This window comes from Mercenaria mercenaria, chromosome 10 (genome assembly GCF_021730395.1).
Source record: "Mercenaria mercenaria strain notata chromosome 10, MADL_Memer_1, whole genome shotgun sequence".
Taxonomy (NCBI): Eukaryota; Metazoa; Mollusca; class Bivalvia; order Venerida; family Veneridae; genus Mercenaria; species Mercenaria mercenaria.
In genome coordinates this window covers 32,129,045-32,156,283 of record NC_069370.1, presented here as the reverse complement: position 1 = coordinate 32,156,283, position 27,239 = coordinate 32,129,045, and the positions used below count along the sequence as shown (strand labels likewise).

Below are 27,239 nucleotides of genomic sequence, written 5' to 3'. Positions count from 1 at the left end.
TAACTTTGACATCAACTGAATCAGCAGCATATCTTGCTTTAACTTCTATAAAACTACTTACCTAAAACAAAATAATACTCAATTTTAAGTATGTTTCATGTAGACCAGGTGGAGTTCTTGGTAAATAAGACATACCTCTATAAAACTGCAGCCTCTTGCTCTTTTGTGTTCAAGGATTTTGTAAAGCATTACAGTTGGTATTGCAAGAATAGACGACAATGAAATCAACCATCCAACACCATCAGACCAGGCTGGGAATACAATCTCATTGTACTTTGTTGGCTTGAAATCTATCCACGTAAAAATCAGGATAGCCTGTAATATAAGAGGTTTGAAAAATAATCTCACACTACTTTTGCTGACTTTAACTAACAAGACAGCTTGCACAAAAAAAAGTGCAAATATAAACAATCTGTATAAAGTCTAGTCATGGGACATATGATATATTATTGTTTTTTTCAATTGACATGATCTAGGGCGTTATTTTACAGGCACAAATGTACAGTAAAACATCCAGCAAATTTATGTCATAACTTTACTCAATGACTTTAGCAAAAAAAAGGAACTTTCCTACATCTTAGACAGGTGGCATAAGTTTTGTTTGAACAGCAGATACTGCCTTAAACATACCAAAACAAAAATTGTCTACATTTTTTACCAGCATTTACTTTAAACTGACTAGCATTATAAGAATGATGTTTTCAGTTCAAAGGAACTGACATAAATCTGGCATGCCTGAACATGAAGCTGAACTGGAACCATGACCAATCCTAAAATCCTGTCATGTAAAATAACAGCATGCACATTGCCTTCGACAGTGAGTGACATAAAACAGGATTCGTTTCACCTGAAGCATCTGTATAATGACAATGGTTTCATGTTATATCAACCAAACATGCATCTATTTTGCTATTTAATTGTCAGGTAAAAAATGGAAGGTAATATATACCAGACAGCCTGAAAATAACTCTTGTGTGGAATTTTCCTCTATTAAATGAAGAGATGTTGAATGTATTTCATTTTCAAAATTAACATACAACTACATTTAAGCTTATTTCAATATCTGGTGTTTTAATCAAAAGAAAACAATCTGGGAGAAAATATGTTAAGTCTAAGTTACAAATGCAGATGATAATATATAAATAAGTTCATAAGATGAGGTCTTTTTTGCAGGCACATCTTTGTTTTGGGTTTAACGCCTTTTTTGAACATTATTTCATTTATATAATGGCGGGCAGTTAATGTAACCAGTGTTCCTGGATTTTGTACCAGTACAAACCTGTTCTCTGCAAGTAACTGCTAACTTCCCCACATGAATCAGAGGTGGAGGACGAATGATTTCAGACACTTCCATCAAATAGTCATGGAGAACATACCCCTTGCCCACGGTATCAAACTCACGACCACGTAATCTCTAGATCTGCGCTCTCCCTACTGAGCTAAGCGTGTGGGCTCGGGCACAATTTTTTATTCTTCATTTAACCATTAAGAGGAACCACTGCATCATCTCTAGACAATGTACTGCATGAAACTACAGGGCAAACTTTGACTCAATGTCATATGACAACTTTTTCTGCTTTCAAAGGTGGAGGTCATCCCCGAGTCCACCTCCAGGCATGGGAAGCACATCGGTAGAACTGCCTAACTCTATAAGCCAGATGGATGGCTTCTTTGCAGGAAGATTTCAATTCCACAAGCAGGGTTAAACTCAATTACAGGGCAAACCTGCCCCATTTATGGTAAGAAGTTTTTGACAAGCTTGTCCTGAAAAAGAACTCTTATCTTATGGTTCTAAATTAGGTTGAATAAGGTTTCTATAACCCAAACTAAAGGAAAATCTATCAACAGTACATGTAGCAATTTAACAATCTTCCTCTTGTTACTTAACTATTTTTTGGTTATTATTGGTGATTACTTCTTTGCACTGTAAAGCATTATGCACGAAACTCAAACAAGTGACTCGAATGACAGTTCAAGTCGAATTTGTTATAAAGTTCACATGTATCTATAACGAACCCTGGATACCAGACTAAAGTAAACATTGTATTAAGTACAAACTGCTTCAAACATGACATTATCTCATTAGTGATCAAATTACATGTACTGCCAAAACTTATGGTGAAAACTTATCATATCTTATGCATACAAATTAATACCGTATTTCAGTGTGTATAGGTCGCACTTTTTCTACCCATTCTGCTGCCTGAAAAAGTTCCTGCGACCTATACGACAGAACATTGCCACCAGTTTTTTTTTTCGGGCCAATTTTCTGACCGTAGCTCTCGCAAAATTACGTGCATCTGTTACGAACGAACAAAAAAAATATCAATATCGGCGGCTTTTCAACCAATAGCGGTTACTTTCAATAAAATATATCGTAAATAACCCATACAGACTATTAAAATCACGAATGACTTTAATTCAAAGATGTTTTTGCAGACTGAATCACGTTTGTTTCTACTTTCATTTTACTGGACGCCATTGACATGTACTCCGGGTTGGATAAATTCTGGACAGATCCGTCCTCCATTCCAAACATTGTTTATACTAAGTCTTAGCGTATTAAAAAACTTGAAAGATAATTTTTTACTTTTGATTTTTAAATAAAAGAAAAAAATCCAAAAAGAGATATTTTGTTAATCTTTTTACTCAGAATCAAAAGAACGCGGTTAATTACATGACACGGAAAGGTGTTATAATTGCTGTGCAAACAATTCACACTTAAACTTGCATGATAACAGAATGTAAACGCAAACCGTCTGCTGCCAATTAGTGTCAAAAAGCCGCTTTTCTTTGATATAATCTGTTACCGATACTACTGTTGGTACGAAACGGTTGGGAACGAAAACAACACTGTCCGATTTCCACCAATCAGGTTCTGATAATAATTCAGTCCGCGGCATCAATATGGCCGCCGCCATAACTTTTTTGCCGGTAAATATTAAATATTGCTGGGGGAAAATCCGAAATTTAACTGCGACTAATACGCTAGAAGTTCAATTTTCCGACCATTTCCAGAGCAAAAATTAGATGCGGACTATACATTACCGCGACCAATACACACCAAAATATGTAATTCTGTACAGGTCTCTAAATTAAACAGACATACAAAACGAAAATTTTAATTAATGAGAAATTGTAAATAATAGCTGCAATTCTATTAATTAAAGTCTTTTTCTGTGTTAAAGTCAATAATGTAAATCTTCATATCTCATGCAGACAAATTAATATACAGTTGAACTTCAATGGCTCGAACTCGGATCTTTCGAACACCCGGGATCGCTCGAACTCTTCGCCCGGTCCCGAATTTATTCCTTCTTTATTCTAGAGTTCTACCTCGGATCGCTCGAACTTCGAAAATTCGAACTCTCGAACTCATTTGGTGGTCCCTTCGGCTCAATTACAGTGATAATTACACCTATTCAGTCGAACAGCCAATTTGTCACCGGAATGGCTTGTGTTTTACAAAGTTTTTTACACCTCTGCCTGACATTCGCCAAACTTCCACTTTAACCGGCGCGTGCGTAATTTTCATACGCTTATGTAATTAGCGTCGGTATACGACAAACAAATTAAACAAAGTGACTTTTGTTCACTGCAATGCTTTAATGGGCTTTGATTAATACGAATAAAATTATTTAAAATAATTGAGCAATGTCTGTCTTTATTTTTTCTGCATAAAACGGGAGATTCGATGTTAACTTCCATACTGCTTTAGCATGGCTGAATAACTTAGTAAAGGACCCGGAAACGGGGGGATAGCTAAGTCGGCTTCTGGAAAAGGAACAAAACGAAAATAAGATCAAAAAACTTTAGAAACAAAATATATAACGCCATCATCAAATGTGAAAATCTCAATCTCATATGTTAGAACTATGTACAAATCTCTCTCCAAATTAGAGTTCAACAAACGTTCGGCGGTTCAGTCCTCCATCAAGGATTTAGTCAAAAAAAATGTAAAACTGTATACTGTACATGACTCACTGATATTATGAATAAACTGACGTATGCTCATTCGTTGTGTATATTTCATGTGTCTATTTATAGCCTATGTCTACATGTGACGCCATTTAGTACTGTTTTCAAATATTTCTGTGTACATGTCTGTGAATTAATTGTTTGCGTTTTAACATGTTTATATTTGAAAATATTTGCACTGGACTATGATTCATAAAGGTTTGCTATTCATGTCTTCTTATTTGATGCTGTCTTCACCAAATTCTTGATTATATATTAGGCCAACATTTTTTAATTTCAAAAAAATATGGGGGGGGGGGGGGGGGGGGGGGGACAAATAAAAATAAAAATAAAAGTCCCAATTTTGAGCAGTCGACCAAATAAATAAAAATAAAACATCCAAAAAATACAATTTTTTTATTTTTTGTAAACCACAGAAAACGAAAGCTTGCAAGCTTAAATTGCATACACACTCACAAATGACCTATTCTGAACTAGTTTATATCTTATCATCTCAATATACTGTTGTTTTCTTTATGTGTAGCTTGTATGAATAATGCCATTTTCAAAGTCACCAAGGATATGCACTATCTGTGTTTTTGTATGTATCTATTTTGAAGTAAAAATAGACTTGTGGAAACATTTTTCATTATTAAATATACATATACCACAGTTGACATTATCAAAATGTAAAACCACTGCATAATGTTTATTATTTAAACATGAATAAAAACTGCTTTAAAATGGGTATATGCAATGACTACCTCAGGTCTGCATCCTGCATATATGCATATTGATTGGCTGGAGATGGAGTCTTAAAAGACAGGCATTGTCATACTAGAAATGAAAAATTATGAATTGATAAATATTATGCACACTCAGTGACACTGGCTTTAAAATTAAATTGCTTTGGTTAAGTTTCATTGCCTTGAATATTGTTTTATATTTTTGCTGACTGTCAGTGCCCCCTATATTGTACGACAAGCCAAAACAATCTGAATTTTGGTTCAGCTAAAATGTGTACAAAATAACAACCTTATCGGCCGATGTTCAGACAACATTATCGGAGATTTATAAGACTCTTCACTGAGATGGGACTTGGAAATAATAAGTTATGAGTCCGAAAAAACATTTATTACTGGATATGTCATTATGTGTTCCTCAGTGTCAAAGGCACATGTGGCATATAGTGTCTGAATGTTTGTCCCAAACATACTTTCAAAGGGTCTTCTTACAGATTTTGTTGGTATACTTTATTAAGTGAACATGACAAAATATTGCTCGGAGTTTCATGTTTTGTAATTATCTTTTGAGTTATAATACCTGGCTAGAACGTGATCCTAGGAAATATTGAGATAATCTTTTATATATGGCCAATATCTCCACTGGATTAGATTGCCTGTCACAAATATTAAACAACCGTTAATCTGACGGTCCAATTATTTTGACTAGTTTGAATCTTTTATCACATGTATCATTGTCAAGCATTTGCTGGGACATGTCATTTTACATTGAAATTGCACTTTGTTTTGAACAGAACTACTGAAAATTGTGGTATTAGTTAGTTTTTCTTCTCTAACCCTCAAGACTTCAAAGTAAAAAAAAATATGTTTAGCAAGCTGATACTCACTTTTGCTCTTCCATTTTGCCATTTCTTTGGTTTCTTTCCTTTTTATCAATTGTGGTATTTTTCTGACAGTCCCACATGAATTCGATCGTTGTCCAATTATAATATACAGACAACAAATCATGTACATGTGATATGCCAGATTTTTCAACATCTGTTGATACTGATAGTGAAGGCCATTTTTCGTAGGTGATTACTCCTAGAATACAGGCTGACTCGGACCATGGCTGATTCGGACCAAATTTACTTGGCTTATTCGGCCCAAATTGTCTAAGTTTTCCTGACACTGATGTCATGAGTAAAAATAAAATTTATGAGTATTAAGTTTAATGTCTGATGCAAAGAATAATTAAAGTCCTTATTTAAATGCGTAAATTATGCATTTTAGTTTGTCAAAACTTCTTGCCCACTTGTACGGTGTATATTTTATGTCCTTTCTTCAAGTTAAACCTCAATATAAGCTATAATCAACATTATTTTCTGAAAATTGCTGAACCATCCTAAATTCATGGTCATTATTGACTGTTAATTAAAAGTTTGAGGTCTGAATCAGCCAAAATATATGGTCATTATCTACTTTTAGTCAAAGTATGTGGTCCGAATCAGCCAAAAAATTTGGTCCGAATCAGCCATGGTCCGAATCAGCCACGGTCCGAATCAGCCTGTTTCCTTACTCCTAATGTTGAGCTTTAGGTGCCGTAATTTCTACTCAGATCCAATTTCTTTACAACACTTGTTATCTCTGCCATCTCATTCCAAAGATTATTGTCTGTAAACTTGTATATTTTTCCAATTTAATTTCACACAATTTACATTTATGCAGGCTGCCTTTTTTCATGCGTCTACTGATCTAGATTAAAAACCTCTACCATACAGTTAAACTTTTATTTTTGGCAGCAGCAATTACGGACGGTCGGCGGGTAAAATGAAAATAAAAGTACTGAAAATGACTTTTATTTTTATTTTGTTTTGTCAAAAAATAGGGTCGGCGCTCCCGTAAACCAGAAAATTAAAAAATGCTGGCCTTAGTGTTTAATCTATGCTTTTTTCGTATCTATGTCATGTTTGAAAATAAATAATAAAGACTATTTCAGCGTTTGTTTTTACAAATCATTGTATCATACACACATGTAGGTACAATATGACAATATATTACGATGTAAGGTTTGTAACACATCATGCCCTCGAATTCCCAAATTCAAAATGGCCACCATTTGGATGGCTCGAACAACGGAAAACTAGAACTTATTTCAACAGGACCCTCAAGTTCGAGCCATCGAAGTTCGACTGTACCAGTAATTCTGTACCTCTAAATTACACAGACATACAAATCAAAAATTTTAATTAGAAATTTCAAATAATAGCTGCAATTTTATTAATTAAAGTATTTTTCTGTGTCGAGTTCAATCATGTAAATGTCTGTCAAAATAATGTGTGTCTGAATAAATATCCAGACAATACAGGACTGCTTTCTCCACAAACACAATAACCACTTTATTTAAGCATACATCATGCTATCATTTCATCTAGATTATTCTGATGCTTGTCAGTGAAGAAGCACTGTTTCTCAAGATAGTATTCACGTGAACCTTTATAATGAAACCTCACCTGTGTTTATACAATAAACTTTCTGTCTCAGTAATGCATACAGATAGCATTGTCAAGGTAAGGATATCATAAAAAAAAACATTTGCTTGCAGTAATGCGACCTACCCGTGAAAATCCCTGTGACCCAACTTTTTTTCTGGCCAGTGAGATGAATTTTTTTCACCTATATGCACAAAGAAAAACTTCCCTACCTACCTACCCACACAAACAATTTTGGGTTGTGTTACCGCAAACAATTTTTTAATTTCGGCCTAACAAATGAGGAAGAAAGGTTTTAACAGTATAATTCATTTGTGCTGATGACACTGACTACTTTTAACTTCACTGTATCAATTACATAAAATGCAGAACTGTCTATTCCTGTGTGATTTTTATAATGTATTTGAAATATTAAGAATATGCGTAAGACAAAATTGAGTTACTTAGAGCTGGCTTCTCTTGCTTTTGTAGCTCTCTCGCAGTCAGATTATCTTCTATGTGGATTGTAGAAAAGACAAATGATACACAGCTTCCTAATGCATTTTGTCATGGTCAATCTTGGCTTAAAAAATACTGGGAATCAAGTGTACTTGCTAAACACTTAAGAGTGATCAATATTTCAACTAAAACAATAAATTTGTTTTAATACCATAGTTTGGTGTATTGCATTCACCCAATACCCCCATCACTGAAGAATTTCTATTTCCCTACTTTTCGGATTTAAAGTACAGTGCATTCGCGATGCTACGAATCGCAATTTTACGAAATACCGGTATACTACGAAAAGGTTTTATGGTCCCGGCTACTTTCCTTCTTATTTCTTATGTTACAAAGTTGCGGTTTTACGAAAATGCAATTTTACGAAAAATGCGCTCCTACGAATGTATTGTTATGTCCTTAAAGCGTGTTAACAACTTGTTTAAGTTGCGATTTTACGAATACCTGTATCATCTAAATTTTCACACCTTCCATAACGGCGTGAAAACGCTTTAGATTGGAAAGTGTCACTATCATTTAGCTGGGCGTAAACAGTAATTTAAGTGTGAAAACTTAGTAATTGAATTGGAAACACATACGCTGTACACTATGACACAAGTTAGTGGTTAATTTGTTCTCCTATAACTTTCAGATCGGATGGCAGTCACACTTGCTCTGATATATATACGTCTCCAACAATCACTGCATAAAGAAAATTAAAAAAAGTCCTGATCTCTGTTTATTGTCGTTTTATTATTCCAAACAATTCAGTAAAGGGTAGCTGAGAGTATCGGAATAAACAATTGCGATTTTTTTGTTCTCATGCAACAAAGTGAATAACAAGTGAAAAAAGAAAGAAAACAAAACAAAAGAAAAAACAACCCATTTTACATTCCAGATACCATCTGAGTTCAGATTCGAATAAGATCTGTAGTAAACCTAGATGTACATATAAAATTGGTATACATTTACTCCGATACGAAAATCATATGTTTAAATATCGCTGGTTACGACGTGTAGATATTAAGGTGCTGTAAAGGGAAATTTCCTATGCTACGCTCGAACGAAAATGCGATATTACGAAAAAACAGCTGGTCCCTTGGCTTTTCGTAGGATCGCGATTGTACTGCAGTGTAAATTTGTTTTAATATAACTACATCACCCTGGTGCACTACAATCATGGTTAATTCTAGAACCATTTCTTTGGACTTAAAACTAAATCTAGCTTTCTTTGAAGAATTTTTACAACTAGATTTTTTATCAGCACATTACCATTCTTTAGATAATTCTACTTCTTCTTTTGTACATTACTGGCATAGTGTTTGCATTAAACATTTCTGACCAAGAAAAACTGTTACAGGAATTTCCTACATGTATAATTTCCGTGTTTATGTAGAACATACCCTATTGCCTGCTGCAAGTTGTAGTTAGGCCTTACATAAATATTGTTTGTTTACCCTCCTGCTACCTACCAACAAATTCTTAGACTAAAGCAATACTATTATGAGAATGTGTGGTTCTAACTACAAAAGAATCTTATTTACTTTATTGTAGTTACTTCCAAATCAAACAGATGACGATTTCAGAGCCAGTTTCAGCTATTATCTATGTATACGCAGGAGTAATACACTGATTTTACACCACATATTATTTATTTCAAATGTTTAATAGCTTGCAGCGTATACAGCAAATAAGAATTGTACCAAATTATTTTCCCTACCTATATACTCAGCTACTGATGTCATGGGTAACAGGAGGGAAACAAAGATTTTTCAAGGTTTGCCTAACTACTGAGTTGTTACCTCCCTTGACACCTTTCTTGCTCTACTATTATTGATGAGGTTAACTGTACACTAAAAGTCATAAAACTCCTTTTTCTTTCAATCATGGGGAGATATTTATTTATTTGGTTTGGTTTAACGTCGCACCGACACAATTATAGGTCATATGGCGACTTTCCAGCTTTCATAGTGGAGGAAGACCCCAGGTGCCCCTCCATGCATTATTTCATCACAAGCGAGCACCTGGGTAGATCCACCGACATTCCTTAAGCCAGCTGGATTGCTTCCTCACATGAAAAATTCAATGCCCTGAGTGAGGCTCGAACCCACATTGATGAGAGGCAAGTGACTTGAAGTCAGTGACTTTAACCACTTGGCCATGGAGGCCTTTTAGGGAGATAAGTTCATGTAGTAAGAGAAACATATTTTGGCAATGGCGACACTTACAAGCAGAGCAAATGGGGCAACAAACTTCCAACTCCAGGCCCAGATTTTGCCAGGTCTGTATCCTAACATGGACTCTATATCTGTCAGGAACCGATCCGCACCTATGTGAAGAAGAAAATCACAGGAGTTAAATTCACTCAGAGTGGTAAAATCTTCAGTACAAAACTTGTACTGAAAATTCCTACACATATATTCAAAGAATTTAAGGTGCAAACAGATTATAACTTCACCACTCAAAGAGTATTCATTTGGTTAGTTCCAACAAACAACAGATTTTTTGTCAGTTCAGTATACAGCAATCAGTGAGTTAATATCACTTCAAGAAAAAAGATATCATAAAATTATAAAATATAGCAGTTATACAGATCAAGCTTTAATTCTATTCAGTCAAAAACAGCTGTATAGTAAGCAAGGTGATATAATGCAAATATAGGTAAAACTTCCCAAGTTTGGTAAAATTATAAGAAATGTAAATAATCTTCGAGTAGTGAGTTCTGTTGTATTTTTTATTAGATATTCAAGAAATAACTTAATTGAATCTGAATATTGAAATATAATCATCAAAATCTAACTCTGAACCAACAAATTAAAGATATAGCAGACAAAATTGTTACAACACAAAAAAGTAAGGCAATTTTTGAGAGTTTTTTTGTTGTTGTTTTTTTAATTTCAATCGTCATTTTGAAGACATGTCTGCTAAATTTTAACTTTTAATAAAGTTGTGTTTCAATACCAATGAGCTCTCGTTTCTCTACAATAATTCTTTGCTATTTGCATAACCAGGGTACATTACAAAATTTACCTCCTGTATATTCATTAAAGAAACTGGTGAAATTGGCAATAAACAGGTTTAATAAACTGGAAGGGTAGATCATGCAAATACCATGAAAGGTTCAAGTTTTTACATATCTTTCTGCTAACTGTAAATATGCCAATAGCCAGGAATTTTTGTAGGAACTATTTTCACTTAAATCTGAAATTATGCAAAGTTGTGTATGTTAATGAAGTATATTTATCTATAGAGAGAACTTGTGGCAAGTAATTTGATTTAAAGTATAAAAAAAAAAAGAGAGAAAAAAAATGGTACTGTTACATTGGTAACTGAATGGATTGAAATTAATTGTGGAAAAGTCATATTAAAGATCATTTAGCTGGAATACTAATAATACTCCATTTTCATAAAAAAAAAAACGTAGGAATTTACCAAGTAGGTCAAACCACTTGCCACATTACAAAGTTCCAGTATTTTCTAAACTTCTTTTGAACTAAATTCATACAAAAACGTGTCACCATGAAACACAACTTTATACTAGTTCAAATTTTTTGTAACAAGTTGGAATTTCAACTGAAAAAATTCTATCTGATTTTAACTACCCTTTAGTGAAAAAGGTGTGTAAAAAAGATGTAACATTTAACAAAATTAATCATTTTTGCTTAAATTTTTTACTTATATCATTTTTTTTTTTTTTTTTTTTACAATAGTCTATAAAGGCACAACCTTTCTAAATGTTGCTTTCATCTTTCTCGTCTTCAAATATGTATAAATATGAACTGAAACTGAATGCAAAAATATGCTCAGGTTTTTGTATTTTCCTTATTTTTAAAAATGTGTATATATGGCAAAATTCCTTTCTGAAATACTCAAGGGTGTATAGTTTGCCAATATGACATAAACCAAGAAGTCAAAATTTACCTAAAAATTCTTGAACCAGTACCAAACCTAAACTAAGCATGGGCATCTACATTCAAAAGGTTTATACATATATGAAGACCAGAAATAGCAACTTAAATTTTCTGCAAAGAAAGAATCATATGAACTACATACTTTTTCAGACTTGTGTTAATTGGAGAGTAAAAAATGTCATGTGTACTTACTTGTTTTGTCCGTGTTTTCTTGAAAACTAACATACAAAAAAAAGGACAAAAAATTGCAAGGTGTTAAAGAATGTATGGACAAAAAAACTAGGAACAAGCCGAAAAAAAGCATGTAGTTCATTTTTGGTGTAAATTAAAATTTCTTTATTGAAGATACAAGGTACTGAAAAGTACCTCAATTCATCCGTGCCTTTGTAGTCTTTAAATGCTAAAACAACCAGAAAAATGAGATTAATTACTCGATTACATGGTTAAAATATTATTTCACACGTCCTGTGACTTTATTTGGTTCTCAAAGGGATCGGGGAGCTTACCCCTCCCCGTCTCTGATCACCATAGAAACTCACCATAAACCCAAGACAATGCTAAGGACTCGACGAGGCCTATCACAAGAAGAGAGTAGGTGGCCGCATAGTTGTCAAATAACTGTAATATGTACATTCCTCCCTAAACAATAATACAGAAAAATAAAGGGAGGTAATTCACTGCCTGTTTTACATATAATGGAAAAACTGCTCTACACTTACCGTGCTAAAAGCCGTGTGACTAAAAACCAATGGAAGTCTTGTACATTACTGACACACTTCTTTCTGAGCAAATATTTTTTCTGCTTACACATATAATGAAACTGACTTATTTGGTTTTAAAATGATTCTCAAAATCACAGATTTTGTAGCAATAACGTTAACTGTACTTGTTTAAAAATCTGGCTTGATAAATTTTTATTGTGCATTTTGCAATAACCCTCAGTCAAAATCCTAACAAGCAAATGAGACTGTAACAGAAGTGGTTGTAAATGCTCAATTCTTCCATTGAAGACACAGTGGAATGTCCCTGCTATAGCAAAATGTACCATCATACTCTGCTACAAAAAGCACTTTTTTCTTTAACTACAAGAAAGAAATGCTCTTGTGTTTACAAAACTAAGATGACACAGGATCGTTATCACAGAATAGGGTAAAGTAACAGAAAGGGTTATCTGTGGCTAGAATGATATTTTTGTTTTGTTTCAATAATAAGACCAATTAGGTCAATTATAAGTAACAGAGTATGCATGGTGATGTAGGCATAAAGAGCAGAAATACAGATCCTGAAACACAAAACTGTATACATGATCAGTATAATTATTTCACACATTATGAATATAAAATCTTTATGGTCACTTTATGATAAAATTATTCCTTAGCTTTAACTCTGTGTATTCCATTTATTAAGTTAATATAAATACATACTTTAAACGCAATGTGTTGTGTTTTAATAGTGATTCAACGAATGTTAGCCGCAACATGCAAAATGAAAATAATAGACTTGATAAAAATGCTTGCTTTATGATTAAAAAAACAAACAAACAGTACTGCAATAGTAAGTGACATAAGGAGACAACATGTATGTGTAGCGTTAATGCCATCCTACATGTACGCACCTGTGAAGCAAATGCCAGTCCAATGATGTAACACACTACAGATATTCCCACAAGTAAGAGAACTCTCCGTTTTTGGTTTTTACGGAAGATGCGAGGAAATCTGTCCAGAAGTGTTGTGTGCACAGTAGTCACTGTTGAAATCTGAAAACAATCATATATGTGCTTAGGTTGTATTATAGAATAACAACCACTAAGGAACATTTCTTTTGTTCATGATCCTAGCAGGTTTGTCCAGACACATGACCTACCAAGGTCAGTTCTGGTACATGGCCCTAGCAAGTTTTTTTCTGGCTTTTATTCGTGACTCTAGCAAGGTTTGTTCTGGCATAAGACCCTAGTGCAATTGTTCTGGCACATTTCCCTAGCAGGTTTATTCTCGCTTTATTCATGACTCTAGCAGGGTTTGTTCTGACTTTTATTTGTGACACAAGCAGTTTAATCTGGCATAAGCCCCTAGCAAAGTTTGTTTGGAATTTATTACCCTAGCAATTTATTCTGGCACGTGACCCTATAAAGATTTGTTCTAGTGCATGACTTTAGCAAGGTCTGTTAATCATGATTGTTTCTGGCACATGACCGTATCAGGGTTTACTTTTGCAATTGTTTTTATAAACTTAGCAAGGTTTGTTCAGGAACATCCTCAAAGAAACATAATTGACAATAAAATAATCATAATCATAGTTCACCTATCCACACAAATTTTATGCATAATGCCTTTTTTTGGTATTTTACTAGATATTTCAATTAGAACTTTTAATGTTTAAAAGTCTCATAAAGAACTATATTTTGTCACCATACTCACCTGAGTACCTAGTCCAAGAGTGATCAACATAAGGAAGAAGAGAACAGACCAAAGTTGTGAGATCGGCAATTTTGTGACAACCTCTGGGTACACAATGAAAGCAAGCCCCGCCCCCTCAGCTGCTACCTTGTCGACTGGTTGGTTCAGCTCGGATGCCATGTAACCAATGATACTGAAGATTACAAGGCCAGCAAATACACTGGTCACGCAGTCCATAATAGAAACAACAATGGCATCACTGAAAGTATAAATAAGCTATATTAAACAGATGTTAACCCTATTCTAGCAAATAAACATGTCAAAAAATTGAAATTTCCTCTCAAACTTGCTTTAGTTACATGCGTTGTAGGGATTTAGTATGTTTACCCTTTACCATGGAATGCACATATAAAGCAAGAGACTGGTTTTGAAAAAGCTCATGCTCGACCCTTCTCCCCATCTTTTCCCGTAATGCTTCATTTGAATGGAATTGTTATCTGATAATTTAATAGCTTGCTAAATTTTTGGACAATATTTCTACACATCAAACTTATGAAATGCTTATTTAATTTCATTCATGTTGCTTGTGAAAAATCTTAAACCCATGATGAAACAAAGGATCTAAATTACATCTAGTGTGATACTAACATTTAATTCTTGACAATGTGTGCAAAGTTAGTATATAACAGTGCTTTAACAGCACATCATCACCTCATTAACCTCTTAAGTAATGACTGTTTAATGCTAGACTGAACCCTTCCTAATTTCCTTTTTTTTCACACCGAGAGTGATAAACTGTGAAGTTTTCATCAATCAAACCAACAAAACATGAAATACTGAGGATCAGGGACACACCTACATGTCCAATCCAACCTGTCCGTCCTTCTGAAAGGGAAAAAATTCTACTTACAAGAAACAGTTGTTGTGAAACTTGTTATAGCTAGCCAGTGTAATAAGACCACCCCAGCATGGAGACAGAGAGAAGAAGATCTGAATAGCTGCATCTCCCCATACCTGTAAAATACATACATACACACCATTTATATACAGTGGTAAATAACTCGTTCAATGGCATGAGAACCTAGGTCCACTGGACAATATATGTAGACCCCAGCAATATACCTAGAATGTTCTATGTTTGGATAGGCCACATGCTCGAATTACTCAAGCATGTTGCTTAGTCATTTTGTTTAACTATATCCTGTCTCCTCTACAACATCACATCATCACATGCACATTAACATCTGCAAACAATATAATGTCAAATCTGCATTTGTTTAAGTTCAACTATTCCTGTGATCTCTTGTCAAATTCTATGAATGCAATAAAGTTATTACAGCAAAACTGTGTATAACAAGAGCACCACCTTGCGGGTGCTGACGCTCATCTGATTTTTTTTGTATAATAGAAATATTGTCCTACCCATGATTTTCTAAGTCTAAAAAGGGCCATCATTCTTGCAAAAAGCAGGATAGAGTTATGTTTCTTGATGTACAGTGTCCACTTATGATTGTGAAAAACTGTTGCAAGTTTTAAAGCAATAGCTTTGATAGTTTATGAGAAAAGTTGACTTAAACATAATACTCAACCAAGAAAATGATTTTCTAAGTCCAAAAGGGGCAATGATTATTGCAAAAAGTAGGATGGAGTTATGTTGCTTGCTGTACAGGGTCAGCTTATGATGGTGAACAAGTGTTGCAAGTTTCAAAGCAATAGCTTTGATAGTTTAAGAGAAAAAGTTGACCTAAACATAAAACTTAACCAAAAAATCTGATATTTTCTAAGTCCAAAAGGGGCCATAAATCTAGCAAAAAGCAGGATGGAGTTATGTTTCTTGCTGTACAGGGTCAGCTTATGATGGTGAACAAGTGTTGCAAGTTTTAAAGCAATAGCTTTGATAGTTTAGGATAAAAGCTGACCTAAACATAAAACTTAACCAAGAAAACTGATTTTCTTAGTCCAAAAGGGGCAATAATTCTTGCAAAAAGCAAGATGGAGTTATGTTTCTTGATGTACAGGGTCTGCTAATGATGGTGAACGAGTATTCCAAGTTTCAAAGCAATAGCTTTGATAGTTTAGGAGAAAAGTTGACCTAAACATAAAACTTAACCAAGAAATCTGATATTTTCTAAGTACAAAAGGGGCCATAAATCTTGCAAAAAGCAAGATGGAGTTATGTTTCTTGCTATACAGGGTCAGCTTATGATGGTGAACAAGTCTTCCAAGTTTCAAAGCAATAGCTTTGATAGTTTAGGAGAAAAGCTGACCTAAACATAAAACTTAACCAGGCAACGCCGACGCCGACAACCGCTCAAGTGATGACAATAACTCATCATTTTTTTTTCAAAAAATCAGATGAGCTAAAAATGAATGTCAAGCTATATCAGACTGTAAACAACATGTCTGTTGGATACTGCAACAAATATGCAGTATAAATGCAGGAGTTACATTGATCCTCATATCCTGTTAACAAAGAGCTAGCTTCTAGTAGGCAGTAATTCTCTCATTAAAATTGTCCATTCTCATTCACAACTGTGCCGTCAAAAAGAATTAAATATGAAACAAGAGGGTCATGATGACCCTGGATCGCTCACCTGAGTAATATGAGCTACATGTTTCAAATGTCAAACTGATGATTTTTAGAAATTTTTTGGAAGATTTTTCGATGTACAATCAAGTAACCCCTGGGGTGGGGCCAATTTTACCCCAGGGGTCATGATTTGAACAAAGTTTGTAGAAGACTACTAGGCAATGTTACATATCAAATATCTAAGATCTAGGGCTTCTGGTTTATTTTTAGCAAATTTATGAAGATTTCCCTATGAACAATCAAGTAACCCCTGGGGCTGGGTCAATTTGTCCCTGGGGGGTCCAGATTTGAAATTTTTTTGTAGAGGTCCATTAGGCAATGCTACACGTCAAATATCTAAGTTCTAGGCCTTCTGGTTTATTTTTAGAAATTTTTGAAGATTTTTCTCTGTACAATCAAGTAACTCCATGGGGCGGGGTCATGATTTGAACAAATTTTGTAGAGGTCCACTAGGCAATGCTATATGCGAAATATCTAAGCTCTAGGCCTTCTGGTTTATTTTTAGAAAATTTTTGAAGATTTTCCTATGTACAATCAAGTGACCCCTGGGGCGGGGGTCAATTTTGACCCCGGGGTCATGATCTGAACAAATTTGGTAGAGGTCCACTAGGCAATGCTTCACACCAAATATCTAAGCTCTAGGGCTTCTAGTTTTAGAGAAGAAGATTTTTAAAGTTTTTCCTTTTGGTTGCCATGGCAACCAGAGTTCTGCATGGAATTCAATTCTTTGAATAATTTTTGTAGAGCTTCACCCAAGGAACATTCCTGTGAAGTTTGGGTGAAATTGGCCTAGCGGTTTATGAGGAGATGTCGTTTAAAGTAAAAGTTTACGGACGACGGACAGTGAGTGATCAGAATAGCTCACCCTGAGCCTTTGGCTCTGGTGAGCTAAAAACAAGAGGGCCATGATGGCCCTATATCGCTCACCTGTTATCATTGCACTTAAGGACAAGTCTTCAAGGTCAAAAGATCATAATAAAGATCAATCAAAAGAATTATGAGAAAATATAGTTGAAATTTTCTTAAAGGAACTTTTAATAAAATTATTCTCAATTCAGGCCAGTAGTTTCATACAAGATTTAATTTTAAAGTTTTCTATATGGACATAAAGGGATAATGAGTGTCTCTTGCAGGCTGCCATGTTTTTCGAAGAATCAAAATTATCTCAAGGAATTTGGTAGAGGGTCATCCAAGGCACATTTGTGTAAAACTATTTTGAAAACAGACCAGTAGCTTTTGAGAAGAAGATTTTCAAAGTTTTTTATATAGCCATTTAGGGAAAACAAGCCTCACCTCCCCCCCCCCCACCCCCTATCAGGGGCCATAACTACAGAACCCATCATGGGATCTGGCCAGTTCAAGAAAGGAACCAGTATCTTGTGGTGATACAAGTTGTGTGCAAGTTGGTTAAAATCAAATCATAAATGAAGCTGCTATTGTGCAGACAAGGTCAAAATAGCTTATTTTGGCCCTTTCAGGGGCCTTAACTCTGGAACCCATTATGGGATCTGGCCGGTACAAGAAAAGAACTGAGATCTTATGGTAACACAAGTTTTGTGCAAGTTTGATTAAATTCAAATCATAAATGAAGCTGCTATTGTGCAGACAAGGTCAAAATAGCTAATTCGGACCCTTTCAGGGAACATCACTCTGAAACCCATAACAGAATCTGGCCAGTTCAAGAAAGGAACCAAGATCTTATGGTTATACAAGTGGTGTGCAAGTTTGATTAAAACAAAATCATAAATGAAGCTGCTATTGTGCAGACAAGGTCAAAATAGCTAATTCCGGCCCTTTCAGGGGCCATAACTCTAGAACCCATAATGGAATCTGGCTGGTTCAAGAAAGGAACCAAGATCTTATGGTGATACAAATTGTGTGCAAGTTTGGTAAAAATCAAATCTCAAATAAAGCTAATTTTGGCCCTTTTAGGGGCTATAACTCTGGAACCTATAACGGGATCTGGCCGGTTGAAGACAGGAACCGAGATCTTACAGGGATACAAGTTGTGTGCCAGTTTGGTTAAAATAAAATCATAAATGAAACCACTATCATGCAGACAAGAAATTGCTGACGCACGCACGGACGCACAGACGACAGATGACGGGTGATCACAAAAGCTCACCTTGTCACTATGTGACAGGTGAGCTAAAAAAAGAACAAAAAATGAGAGAGCTTACACCTGATAAAGTTGAGGAAACAGAATTTTTTTTACAATAATGTGAAAGGAAAATTTTAAAATGAAGAAACTTTCTTTTTACGAATATTAAGTTTGATTTCGTGGTAATTCATGTAAATTGTCATGATGAACTACCAGTGAACAGGACAGCAAGTTTCACAACCAACCACATATTTTACTTTTTTTTTCACTTTCGAGTTTTGCTTAACTAACACTTGGGAATTAAAAGACACTTTCTGAAGGAAGTTCCATTCCAGGACACCATGACTACGACACCCCTTCCCATCACTGAATATGGTTTTACGACTCTAGGTGAAATGATTTTTAAGATGACTGCAACATGAATTTATAAGCACTTCATGTGTATTATTTACAAAGTCGAGGACTATAACACTGGTCTGACTGAGTAAAATCCCAAACAGAACACCAGGTGTACAACACATGCTATATAACAATCCTCTTAAATTTTATGACTCTAGGTCAGGTACTTTTTGAGATACATGTAGCACAAATTTTTATGCCCTTTATGCAAATTTTTTACTAAGTCAAGGGCCGTAACTCTAGTCTTGCAACAAAACTCAGATGCACAAATTCACACACTGAATAATATTCCTACTTGGTTTCATGACTCTAATTCAAATATTTTTCAGGATATTATGCAACACCAACTTTAAAGCACTCAACATGTATTTTTCACTTAGATCTATAATTACGTCGAGGTTCGAATTTAGTCAAGGACTGTAACTTTGGGGAGCATCCATGACGGTTCTGAACACACAGCAGTGAGAGCATGACTGTGTCAAAAACACTTCGCAGCCTCAACCACTTTGCCACTAAAAAAGCCAAGACCATGTAAATTTGTGCGAGGATGCAATTTGGAGAATGTCCATTAATGGAAATTATTTTAGAATTAAAATAATTTAATTCATTTTTTCTCAAATTGTTGCTCGTTAATTACCGTCTGCTAGTTTATTAAATTGTCGTCTGTTTTCGTAGATAAACGTGTCATCGATATTGTTACACTTGGCTGATCTGAACTGGTTCCTACTGACACTGGTACTCAGTCGATATAATATAAATACCAATAATCTCGTGCAGTTCTCTCACAGTTTGCTAGCTACACCGTCGGTAACGTCAAAACTATTTACATGTTTTGATTTATCATCGCAATGCCTCGTGGTCAAAGGCGGTAACTGATATTTCGGAGGAATCCTTGCAACAGAAATATTCTGCAGTATGCTCCTCAGGACAATGGCAAGAGGGATGCTAGGTGCAGATGCCTTAGAAGAGAATGTTGTTGACGGTGTTATTAATCTTCTGCCGGTATGTCGAAAAATAATATCACAGATTTAGTAGATTGTTTGTTGTTCAAACATAGATCCTTACGTTTTTTCATAATATTCACGAATAGGGTGTGGCGACGCAAATATATATCTACGCACGCGGCTACAGGCTATCCTTTTGACTATTTTGGCATACAATATCAGTAAACTCGGTTCCACGGTTATTCAAATTTTACTGTGTATATAACTTTTGATGACATAAGGCAACATGTACTACACTTAGCTTGCAAAATCAAAGGTGTTTTGTATACACAAATGTATAATTTGATTTAATAGTCGCTATTTTGACAGGCGTCTCTGTTCATAGTCATGATTTCCATGCTTTTTCAGTGTCAATTTAAGGTTATAAGGTAGAACTGGAGCAGGTGTCTAACAACAGTTCGTTTTTGTAAACATCATGTTTGTAAAAATTAGATTTAGTTTTTGTATCCTAGCTACGATTTTCATATTTTGATATTTATAAGAAAAACATGAGTTCAAGCTAAAACAAGTTATAAACAAAAATTAGGTTATTTTGCATGTAGAGAAATATTTGTTTTGAAAACTTGTGGTACGAATGACCTAGTAATTGAACTGTATTTGACATTTCTTTACAAACTTTACGCTCGACAGATGTTTACGTAGCGATTCAGTGTCAGCTTTAATTAAATGTTAAGGCGAGTAGATAAATTAGGTATTGCAACCGAAATGCACAGTCCGTATTTTGCAAGGGTTTGGTAGTTAATCTGAATAGTTACTAGCGCATTAAATGTACAGAAAATATTAAGTTTTTGAGAAATCTACTAATGAATTCATCACTTACGTTTCAGTATACCAGGTATTCTTACAAATTGATGAGATATTGCATTACATGTATAACTTCAGAGATCGCGCACTGCGTTAGTGAACTTATTCATTCACGAGTTATGACGATCAATTTCTTTTACGTCAAAGCACTTCAGCTCCATGGTCTAAGTCAAACAATAATTTATGGGCCATTACATGCTGGTTAAACCAGTTAATATCAGTTTTTATGCATATGTATTATGACTGTAATTTCTGTAATCGTACGTGGTTTATTCGCAAATTTGCTTACGATGTAAAGTGTACAAATTTCAACGCGCATATAAAGTCTTTAAGTAATCAAAAGTTTTCGTCTCTTTGTTCGAGCTTCCTTTCATAAAGGATCACTTCTCAGATTCTGTCAGTTTAGGAAACATAACAGTTGGAACATCTTATCTCTTACACAAACTGCCTTCTAATTTCATTGAACTGCTATGTTCACTTTAAGAGTAATAATTAAATACGTTTCACTGAATTCAGAATAATCAATACGCAAATTTAAAATAATACTGAAACTGACCGAGTAGCCGGTCCCACTGCTAAATTTCAGATTTCAGTAAAATGTTTCATTTCACAAAATATTTCAGGTGAATATAGAGGAACTCACCATTTATCATACAATGAACGATTTTATTAACGGTTAAAATAAATGGGTTCAATAATTAGGTCACTTCGGATCTCAGTTTACGTCATTCATGCGCAGCAGGTTCAATTTAACCATTTATAAATAGTTTACGTTATGTAGCATAGAAGTATGTCAAAACATTAAATTCACAGGCGAACACAAATTAAAACTTATTTGTAGATACACGAGGACGTTGACATATCAATTAAAGTCGCTTTCATTTGTAACTTAACCAGGTACATAATATTTGAATAGTTTGCTAGATTTTAGAATCTGCATAAATCAAAGTTGAACACTAATAAATTGTCACATTTCTAAGATTGTACCGGTTCGTCTCGATGACAATTTTTACCGGTCAATCTTTACTCGCCGTTTTTGGTCTGACAAAACTATATCATCATACAAGAATTAGGATATTTAACAATGTTATGATTTTTACAAAAATAAATCAGTTGGATTTCAGTTTTTTCTGTTACAAACTAAGATTTATAATTTTGTCTTTGGATAGTACCCGGGTGAATATTCCGATTTTGGTGTTTATTTTCACCGTCACTGATGACTTGATTTATGATACAGACTTGGATTTACAGCAAACATAACATTGACGGAATTGTTTCCAATCTTAGCGGCGGTTGTAGTTTGGGGATCAGACTTATTAAACAACTGCTGAATAATAAGTAGTAAATCTAAAAGCTCTTTTGCCTCAATAGGGCAGTTATAAGTATCTTGTACAAACTATCATGTAGTTGTCAGATTTTATTGCTTTCCTATATACGCTGAACATGTACCAGGTCGTCAATATGACATTTTTGGTTTAAGTTATTCAGATTCAGATAAGCAGCTCCTGATGTAGATCCATAGAGTTCGAACATTGTTACAATCTTAAATAAAAGTAGCACTTATACCTCGGTTACATACAATACAGCTATTGAATCATTAAAAAAAAAAAAAATCACTTACCGTTTACCTTAACAATGACCAATATCAATCCATCACATTATTTTCTTATAGTGTATGTTGTTTTGTGAAAGACGAATTTAACTTACATTACAGGCTTAAAATCCTACCCCGCTGCTATTCAATTAATTCTGTTGTGTGTATGCAACCATGATTATAATAGGCACGTACCACACTGTTGCACGCAAAACTAATGGTATTTCATATAGAATTATATATAAAATAGACTATTTTGACAGGTGTCACTGTTCATAGTCGGGATTTTCTTGCTTTTTCAGTTACGATTCAAGGTTAAAATGTAGGACGGGAGCAGGGCTTTAAATTAATTTCACAAACTGCACGGGTTTTTCATTCACATACGGGTTTCGTCATAAATAAACTGTTAGACGGCTGTCGAAATAATTGTGCTACCCGAGACAAGCGGGCTCTATCGACAAAGTTTTTAATAAAGGTCAAATGCGACTGCTTCACGTGCACGATATACGAGGAATACGAGTTGAAAATATGTTAGTCTTTGTTTATTGTATCATACTTTGGTTTGTTTATGTGAGCAAACGATTAACATACAAATTGTTCAAGTTTCAGACTTGTCCGTAGTTGAGAACAAATATGCATATATAAAATTTCAAAACAATGAAATATGTATCTATCCCCCGTTATTTCAGAATTAAGGAGTAGAAATCGGGTCACATAAATTTTTCTATAGGCGCAGACAAAAAGTCTTCTGTATGTGCATTAATTATCTCAATTAATAGAGAAATGATCGTAAATTCAGGACTTCTACTCGTTAATCTGGAGTAAAATGTCAGTTTTTTCTTTTTCTGCCGTTTCAGCCAAATCTTTAAAAGGGGAGCTTGTACTGTCTAATTGTTGATGCAAGTTATAACAAAATCATAGCTTTGGAAGTTGTAAGATTAGATTTAGTAATATATGGCCTACCGCAAGTTAGTTTATTCAGGTGGCAAATTCATTATAATTAGGCTCGATATTGATGCTATGCCACATTTTGCTTCGGTCAGGTGGAATACAGTATAAGAAAGTAGGACTACAGTTTTTTGGTGATTACATAAAAGATGCGATTTGTTAAAGAAGAGTGAAAGGCCGTAGAATTTTGGCGGATAAATTATAAATTTATTGTGGCGGTAAAATTCTGTCGGCCGTGAGGTGAGCGGATACGGTGTCTGTATGTTTGCATTCAAGTTGCGTACTTTGGGGTATCATATGTTTACCAGTTTGTGTTAACTGGATAGTAAAAGGTTTTGCCCTAGTACTTGGCGATTCCTAGTGTTGCGTGTGTTGCGTATGTTGCGTTGCTCTCAGTGGTGTCACTTTGCCTTGCCTTGCCTTGCCTTTCATTGACTCGTGTTGCGGTTTCGCTCATTCTCGGTGAAACCGAAATGGGTGGAATGGTAGCTCGACGTTCAATTGAAATTGTTGTGTGTTTGCATTTGAGTGATACCTGTTATAAAGTGCAAAGTGTCTTGTGTTGCTTTGCCTTTGAGTGACACCTGTTACAAAGTACAAAGTGTCTTGCGTTACTTTGCGTTGTTTGAGTGATACCTGTTACAAAGTACAAAGTGTCTTGCATTGCTTTGCCTTGTGGTCCGTTGTGTTATATTGCCTCGCTTTACATTGGCTAGGGTTGTGCATTTGACCGCATCCCGGTGACACCCGGGCTGGGTTGGATTCACAATTCGAAGTTCGATGGATTGCGCAGTTGCGTTGTTTTTGCAAGCCTTGGGTTGGTGCGTCTGTTCTCCTCTCGGTCGACGGATTTTGCTGTGCTTTTAACGACTCTACACGGTGAGACCCTTGTTGAGTCATGAGCGGCCGATCAACTCCCATATTGTCATATATACTTTTACTGAATTTAATTAAATTATTACAAAATGTATCATGCGTATGTTTAACTATCGTTGTAAGTATCAATGCATATTCTTGATGAATACAGAGTGTTGTATGAGATAATTGGTTTTTATTTTGAGTAATAAAATAAGCTGTTTTCAAACAGAAATTAAAAAAAAAAAAAAATGTTTCGGTCAAATGATGAAAGCTAGAGTACCCACTTGTATAAATAGCCTCTCTGCCTCTCTATAACCTAAAAATAATAACACTCAAATACTAGAGTAATGGTTTATTAGAATATGGTTGAAAAGATATTACATAGCGAGGGCTGAGCGCAAAACTATTGTATCTTGTTCTTTATTTATATACAGTTACAATAGTTTCGCGCTCAGCCCACGATTATTAGGTCCATAAAACATCTACTGCTTTCAAATGTACATCATTCTGCAAGATAACATGAGCAATGTTTGTGTTGAAAATTTGTGTAAAACCAGCAAATTTTATAAACAAATTACAGTGAAAGCAGAAACCCAAAAAACACAATATAGCACAGAATTCTGGGATATAACCTAGTTATCTAAACATGCTGTCTATATACCTTTGCATCTCCAAGCTTGTGCCACTGTGGTTTGAAGTAGTAAACAATTCCATTTACTGACCCTGGTAGTGTAAGACTTCTTACCAACAGTATAGTCAGCACTATGTATGGAAAAAATGCTGTGAAATAGGCAGCCTGTAATTATACAAGAAATAAAAGAATATATTAAATAAGGCAGTATACAACAGTACATAGCAAAAAATGCTGTAAAAAGACTGGGGAATGGCAGAACAGTAAGTAGCAACTCAGTCTGTGATATGGGAAAATGACATGATATAGACACATTCTCACAAACCAGGTCTGTCACTGATAGTTTTATTTTGGTTTCAGTGAATATGCTGCATGTCACTACAGACCTTTGCCAACCAATCAAAATCATTCATGAAAGGTAAGGCAGTTATAAGGCATACTTCAAATCATTGTGATAAATTTCTAAAATACATAATTACTGGAGTAAATCTTTATTGACAGCAATCATTTTGTATTGCCCCTGTTCAATGTAGGCAGAAATTTTTCTTAGATGTTACATAGATCAATTGTAGAGAAACAAGTGTTTGGCTGAAATCACTCCTTGGGGTAATTACTGGTACCAATTAGACAAAAGAAATAAATCTGTAGGTTCATCTCTGGACTATAACATGCCTCTAAATGGAAAATGCTGAGAACTGTAATCTGTGATAAACTAGGTGCTTGTCTCTTCTACATGGCATTATAAAATATAAACAGAAGAAGGTTAGGCAAGGACCACTGCTACTAAACTTAAACTACCATATGTTGCCTGTAATAAAAAAGGTCTTATCCCTAATACAACTTTGACACTCTCAATCAATACTAACATTTAGCCTAGACATGACCCACCAAAAATCAATGCTTGCTACAGATGTTGTGACAGTCATCTTTACAAGTAGCAATCTCACTTGAACAAATATCTTCCCCTGGTTACCTCAATTAATTTTTATCATTCAAACGGATAACCTTGACAATCTGTATACTGCAACTATTGAACCACTGGTATTAAAGATGGTTTTTAACTTCCCTTCTCATTACAAAAAACTAATGTTTTTGTCAACAAAGGGAAAAGGGGTTTGACTAAGTCTGTTTTGTGCACATCACAGGAAATTAGATTAATTCACTTCAATACTCTTACATATCATAAAATTCTTAGAATTAGTTATGATTTTCCTAATTCACATTCCCATTAAAGATAAAATGTTTACTATCAATACTGGTAGATGGGAAGACATAACAAGAGAAGTTCAACAAAGTTTACTGAATTTCTCAACATCTGTTTCATGAACATTCCAAAATCAACAGAACATCTCAAAATCAACAGCTAACTAAACCTTATCCATGGGATCAATATACCACTCTATTTTCAAACTGAGGAAACCTCAAACAGCAGTAACTGTAAGTTCTTCCTGGGATAACTACACTATAAATGCAAGTTTTTCTCCATTACCAGAAACTGAGAAGAGATGCTAAAATCTGAAGGTTGATACAAGTGCTAATGTTCTGAAATTAATATTGATCCAAATCTTTGTAATCTACAGACCTACTTCTGTCAAACCAACTTAAAAAGATACCCAATAATAGCATCATTTGTGGCAAAATTATATCTCTCATATTATTTCCTTTTAAGTATCCTTGTTTCAGAAGTAATATATAAAGGAAAATTTTCTTCCATCTGCAGATAAAGCAGCTTTTATTCATTCTCAAGTACTTTTTATTAATTCATTCTCAAGTACTTTTTATTAATTCACATTTGATTAGGTACACAATATTTCATAGAATTTTTTTTTCAAGTTCATTTCAGCTATTTTATAGTAAGGGTTGATAAGAGCAAGATATGGAGAGGTTTTATTACAGAAAGTGGCATAAATTCATTGACTAATAACCTTTTTAGAGCAAGTATTTGACTTTAAGATAAAGAGTTGTTTGGTCAATGTGTTTGAAGTGTTTGGGGGGGTGGGGGGGGGGGGGGGGATATAAAAAATATTTTCCTCCATTACTTTACCCACACAGAGAGCAAATATCAAGGGCTGATCATGAAACTTAGATAACCATGTACTTGTTCTATTTTGTACACATCAGGCCCGAAACTTAGAACAGGCAAAAGTTGGTACTCCATCAGATATTCTCCAAGAATAAATTTTGTTAACAGATGAACACACCTAAAATTCCTGTCTCATTAAAACTGTCAAATCATCCATATTATGCCGTGTTCATTTTCATTATCAGGCCACAGCTATAATTACCCATCAATATGCAAATCCAATTACTGACTTAAGTTATCTATCAGTATATAAATCCAATTACTGACTGAAC

At 34.6% G+C, this 27,239-nt stretch overlaps 1 protein-coding gene across 1 annotated transcript in view; it reads right to left on the bottom strand.

Moving 5' to 3' along the window:
* LOC123559489 (sodium- and chloride-dependent glycine transporter 2-like) overlaps positions 1 to 27,239 on the bottom strand; it is an 80,930-nt gene that overhangs the window by 10,939 nt on the left and 42,752 nt on the right. The window contains exons 7-13 of the mRNA XM_053552614.1: positions 24,915 to 25,049; positions 14,866 to 14,969; positions 13,977 to 14,214; positions 13,175 to 13,315; positions 12,099 to 12,198; positions 9,877 to 9,977; positions 136 to 315 (exon numbers count right to left, since the gene is read on the bottom strand). Of these exons, the coding sequence (XP_053408589.1) occupies positions 136 to 315; positions 9,877 to 9,977; positions 12,099 to 12,198; positions 13,175 to 13,315; positions 13,977 to 14,214; positions 14,866 to 14,969; positions 24,915 to 25,049 (999 nt within the window). The remainder of the gene's footprint in view (positions 1 to 135; positions 316 to 9,876; positions 9,978 to 12,098; positions 12,199 to 13,174; positions 13,316 to 13,976; positions 14,215 to 14,865; positions 14,970 to 24,914; positions 25,050 to 27,239) is intronic.